Source organism: Ciconia boyciana, chromosome 5 (assembly GCF_034638445.1).
Source record: "Ciconia boyciana chromosome 5, ASM3463844v1, whole genome shotgun sequence".
Taxonomy (NCBI): Eukaryota; Metazoa; Chordata; class Aves; order Ciconiiformes; family Ciconiidae; genus Ciconia; species Ciconia boyciana.
Genome location: NC_132938.1, coordinates 21,034,852 through 21,040,851, shown reverse-complemented (window position 1 = coordinate 21,040,851; position 6,000 = coordinate 21,034,852). Strand labels below are relative to the sequence as shown.

Sequence of the window (6,000 nt, the reverse complement as noted above, 5' to 3'; positions counted from 1 at the left end):
TTCTGTTACCTTTGTTTCACTAAAATACAGTGTAGTTGGGAATGACAGTTGCTTTTGGGACTGGTTCCTCAGCTACTGTTGAGCTTATAGTTAGGAAGTCTAATGACCTTTTTTTAGTAATCTTTAAGGCATTTAAGGAGTACTCTTTATTTCTCTTCATCTGCTTAATGCTCCATAGGTCACATGTGATTAAAAAAAGAGCAAGTTGACTATTTTTGCCTGATTATAAGGCAGACATCACTCAGGTCATGGGATATAAGAAGCATTTTGGAAACATTCTGTTGGCCATCTTTCATGCAGAAGGGAGAATCTGAGCCTAGCATAGCGGTACATATAATTTTCTATAATTCATCATGCATCCTGTTGCTAACAACAGCCCTGGCTTTGCTGTCCCATGCTTACCTTCACTGAGGCCAGCCTGCAGAACCCTGCCAGAAAATATCTTGACCCAGACAATTACACTGAGCAATTGTTTTTATTTTTCTTCACATGAAAGTCTCTCACTCATATGAAAATGTTGGACACACAGGCCTCTGGTGGTTTTCTTTAGTTTTTGATGCTAACCTCATTTCTTGCACATTGCACCAACTAGGACTAGAACTTGTCTGCATACTTACTTTTCTGCAAGCTTCCATGATATGTATATAAACATTTATTTTGAAAAGATCTTATTTTTTTAAAACTTCTTTTTATTTTTACATTCAATGCATGAGGACAGACGAGATGAATATTCATGACAAAGTATAAAGCCATATACTGTCCTCAAAACAGTTAAAAGATATAATGTTTAAGAGTTTAAAAAAGTATTTTAGAAACCTTGTATTTCCAAAATTCCTCATTACAGAAAATTCAAATCTTTTAGAAAAGTAGAGTTCGATATCCTTGTGCATTAAGCCATATTATGAAAATATGTAGGCGTTTTTCATCTTTAAGAAATCTGTCTCTGTACTGCTAACGATCTTCATGTAACCAATTGATGGAGCCAACAGCCTCCATAATATGCAGTATACACAGTTACAAACAATTTGAAAAGTTATATTACAAAATATACAGTAGTTCTTTTTTACATTTTTATAGACAAACATTGCATAGTTTTCAAATATGTAATATATAACACAATCACGAGCCTTTTTCTGTATAACTTACAAAAAATTCTGTACACTCAAATAATTATAAATAAAGTGTAAATATCTTTTGGTAAGAGTAGGGGGGAAATATGCCAGGACATGTTGTGCTGTCAAGTGTTAAACAGAAATCTTTGTCAGAATCTGCCTAAAACAATGGCACAATATGGCCTGGAGCAAGGAGAGAGGGGAGTAAGAACTGAATATTTCATAGGGGAAATGTTACAATGAGGAACCATAAAGTACTGATATGTCTGACTATTAATTATTACCCTGATTCTTTTGTAAGAAGTGCTTTCCCACAGTTATTATCACTGTGCTTGATGGTTTTACCTCAAGATGCAAAATAAGGTGCACGTTGTTTAAGAAATGAGTAAAAGTAGATGTTTCCTGTTTCAATGCGTGGTCAATGGAAACTTGAGATAACTTGGAAAGAATTCTGGATACTTTTCTCATATTTTTCCCAAAGAAACAGAGCATAGGAAATGCACACTGGGATTTAAAGAAACAGATTCTGAAAGCATCCAGAATTGTGAGAATAAAACGAAGAATAATTATTGAAGATATCAAAATTCCACTTTAAAAATGAGATGCTGACAAAATTCTGTTTCAACTATAGGAAGGACAAGGAAAATAATTTTTAAAAGAATAGTTTGGCAGAACTCTGCTCTCTGCTACTAAACCCCAAAAGAGCAGAACTATACCAAAACTAGATGCTTTTGGAAATTCACTCTGATTCTAAGCATTTTGTCACTGGCTCACAATTACAGAAACAGTTGGAATCTCAGTATGAATGCAATTTGCAAACACATTTTCAGCAACGTAGTTTCCAGTTTAAATGTGAGTTTAAAAAAGTAAATTAAAACAATTTTCACTTCTAAAGTGTACATGTTTACCTGATAGCCAAATTCAACCTACTGAACTCCAGAGCTCTGCAGAAAACAAACAACTATTCAGAAGTAAATGTGTTCTAGCAGCACTGAGTGGCTATGTTAAACTAAGGGTCTTCTCAGCATTTCCATTACAAATTTAATCTACAACTCAGCCATGTAAACTGGCTTTAAATGACACTTGGCCTACACTCAGCCACCTGATTTTTTTTAACGTTAGTGGTTGGACGTCAGATATTATCCCATACTCGCTGATATCTAAGCTATTGAAGGCCAGCAGAAATACTCAGTCCATCTTTGAAATGCTCTTTTTCTGGCATTGAAATGATGCCTTTTGTCAGCCCATGATTCAGAGCAGCCTCATGAGCATTTACTAAAACATCAGTAACAGTAAGATTTGAGCACAAGCAGCTTCCCACTCAGTGCTACACTACCTATGGATTGACTACACGTGGTAGTGACTACACTACTTATGGATTTTACTTGGGATTTGGATTGCTATATACAATTGCCAGTAAAATTCACATTATTTCCAAGGAGGGTGGTTCAGAGCACAAAGTGATGGTGCAGAGTGAACACTCCTTTCTCTCCAGTAAATGTTACCGTATGTCCTGCGTTAGCCATAATCTGCTCTCCAGGTTCCCTCTTTTGTAGCTCTAAAGCCAGTCTCCACTACTACTCTGAAAGGTCATTTTGTGGCTCAGCCAAATGGAGCCACAGTTGCACACAGATCTCCTGGTGTCAGCCCAGGCTTGGGCGGCTGTCTCCTCCCCTACACTGGCCACTTGTCCTCCCTCCTGCACCCTTCCTCTGATTGTGGGGTTACATGGTGAACAGGACTGGAGAGAACCATCTAGAGAGAGGAATGGCCACACAACCACATCCTGAGTCCATCAAGCCCTTTGGTAGCCACCCAGTGTCTCCAAACCCAGTGCTTAACCTCCAGCAGGCAGAGGGATCAGCAATTACTTTTATGGACTTTAGCATGAGATAATAAAAGATTACAACTCCTGTCCCAGGTGTTAAAGGAGACAGAGCGGGCTCAAAATGGGCTTATGCACACCCTTATGCCAGAGTAGGACTCCCAGAGCTTCTGAAGGATGTCCCAGCATTTCATTTTCCTTCACACACAGAGAACAGATTTTGTCCATACTTGGAAAACTATTATTTTCCATTTTGGCCCCTGCAAACAGGCCAATGAAAACATTAGAATTCTCTTTTTTTCTCTTTTTTTTTTTTCCCCATTTCCAGAGCTTTTTAGGTATTATAAAGTAACTTCTGCTGAATAAGCCAGTAGGTCAGAAAGGTTGTTCTACATGTGCATTATTTGTTTGTTTGTTTTTTAATTAAGTTTGAATTGATCACCACGTCTTTCATCCCTCTCTTCATGGGACTACATCAGGATTTCTTTTGTTTGCTACTGATAGCATTGGATGAAGGTACCACATAGTAGATCCTCTGTAAGCAAATCTGTCATTAGCTTTTCAACTGATAATAGATTTTCTAGGGACTTTTTCAAGCTTGTTTGACTGCATTCCTTGATGAGTGATATATCACTGGCTGCAGGAACCTAACAAAATATTCACTCTGTCTTCAGTGCATTGTCCACGGTGGTTTTCAAGGACTGTCCTGTGCTGTGTCTCTACTAATACGGGTTGATCCGCTACTATAAGGCTGTGTTGTTTGTTCCTGTTTTTTCAACACAAGCTGCAGCTGGTGCCCTTCTTCCACTTCTTTCTTCATCATCCATTGCAATGGTATTTTCATAAACCTCCATAGTTTTTAGCTGCTTGTCTTTGGCACCCTCCTGCTCTGCATTGACTTTGCAGCACTTGCAGAAGCCGCAGCAGTGTTTCCCACAAAAGGAGAGCAAAGACATAATCATATTGTCCCAGGGCTCTAGGGAGTGCATCCAGATGGGTAGGAAATCCCAATTTTGGAGCTTCTCAGGCAGTGAATGTGGTCGCTTCGACTGCATTATATTAATTACAATCACAGCAATAAAAAGAACAAACAGGGGGAGGCAAACACCCAAAAGGACTGGCCAGCCTGCCAGTGACAGACCAAATACAAACAAAGGCAAAAGAAAGAAGCAGACGAGAAGATAAAATATAGCAAACCATCTGTACTTGGCTGTTATGTTTCCCAAGGTCTTGCACATGCGGATTGGCAGCCGGGTAAAAGGTAGTGGGTAAAACAGAATAATCCCAGAGATATTGAAAAAAAAGTGGCACAAGGCAATCTGAAAGCAAAAACATTTGAGAAGTTCATTAACTAAAATGCCTTTAAATGCTCCTACTCACATGATAATAACTTCTAGTGGCACATAGTTTCCCTTCCCTTGCTTCCCACTCTTTTTTCTTGCTTTCGTGCCATTTCACTGCAAGGCCTTTCCTAGCACAAAGCAAGGGCTCGGTAATACCTCATACATTGTGAAGATCACTGCCTACAAACAGGGGACAGCATTTGGAAACAAGGCAAACCTAAAGGGGACAACCTATCTCCCTGCAGATGGAGAAGCCTTAAAATGCAGCTTTCAACTGCAAGAAATTGAGTCCATCAGAAATAAAGCTGACAAACCAAACAGCTATCAGGAAACAATCCTGTTGTTAGTAAGGCATGAGAACTAGACCAGAACTGTTCATTGTTGGGTTCTGCATCCATGATTTTTCAATTAAAAGATGGAAAGTGTAAATTAGATATTGCATACAGGCTATTGAGAAATTGCTAATGGTACAAACCTGGATTTTCCAAAAATTAGCTGAAAGTTTATAGAGCACTGAGGAGATTCCTGGAATGTGACTTGGTCTGGGTCTTTTATAATAATTTGATTCACATTCTTCAAAATTGTTTTTTAAAAAATAAGCATGAAGAGACACCCACTTACTAAAGCTTTCAGAATTTACTTAGAATAAGCATATACTGAACAAAACAGTACATTCCCTGCTCACCTTATCTTATTTTCGTTCTATAACTGTTATCAGACTAAAGTAAACATGAAAGTACAGGGGTTTATTTTTTAAAGTACATTATAAAAACAGCAAGTTATCATGAAATCTGAGCTTGGTCAAGATAGTATCTTCTCATGATTACATCTGTACTATTGTGCCTGAGGACAATAAAATGGTTTCTGTAATTTTCTTGATTTATTGTGGATAGTAAAAAACATTAATCCTATTCACAAAGGAAACTTCATTATCTTTTCACTCTTTGATGTAGAGGGTTCATTCAAATGCTATCTTCTGTCTGGAATGTTCTTTACCGGGTGGTAAATGGGAGCTTAAAGCCAGGGTGCCTACTTTTCAAACAGTCTGAGGCAACAAGGAATTCAATAAAATCCACTCAGATTAGATTTACAATGAGAAAACAGATGTTACGGTGCTCACTGCAGCCTCAGGTAGGTAGACAGCTTGCCACCTTATAGGTTGTACAGCCTTCACTTATACTGCATGAACAGAGTTAGGGTCCTGAGGAGGGAACTTACAGAAATTAGTAACCCTCACAGGGGACTACCTAAGAGGGCTGTCAGAGATGTGGCCACTGAATTCTAAGCTGCAGAGCCCCCACACTCAGGAGTCAAGTGGCCAACCCTGTCTCAATTCTGAATTAATTCGATAAGATCAAGCCCAATTTATGAAAGCAAGATTTTACTATATAGCGACATTCTGAGAATGCTTATTAAAAGCTTTTTGCTCTAGTAGTTGAAATTAATGAGCTGCCATTAATAGCTCAAATTCAAGCACGACATCCATGGTATATTTGCATCAGAGCCAATTTTGTCAGGTTTTTCTTCAGAAAAGTTGCAACTTCTAAATGAAGGCAAGAAAGCATTGGTTTATACTGACCTGTAATGAATATTTTAATGTACTCCCTGGACTTGCTAAAGCTGCAAGTATAGCTGTCGTGGTTGTGCCAATGTTAGCTCCTAAGGTAAGGGGATAAGAGCGCTCAATGCTTATAACACCAATGCCTAGGAGAAAAGAAGC

General features: G+C 38.4%; 1 protein-coding gene across 1 annotated transcript in view; it reads right to left on the bottom strand.

The window, feature by feature from the left end:
• Window positions 1–1,133: 1,133 nt before the first annotated feature.
• SLC34A2 (solute carrier family 34 member 2) overlaps window positions 1,134–6,000 on the bottom strand; it is a 38,453-nt gene continuing 33,586 nt past the window's right edge. Inside the window, exons 13-14 of the mRNA XM_072861718.1 lie at window positions 5,860–5,984; window positions 1,134–4,256 (exon numbers count right to left, since the gene is read on the bottom strand). Of these exons, the coding sequence (XP_072717819.1) occupies window positions 3,681–4,256; window positions 5,860–5,984 (701 nt within the window). The 3' untranslated portion in view covers window positions 1,134–3,680. The remainder of the gene's footprint in view (window positions 4,257–5,859; window positions 5,985–6,000) is intronic.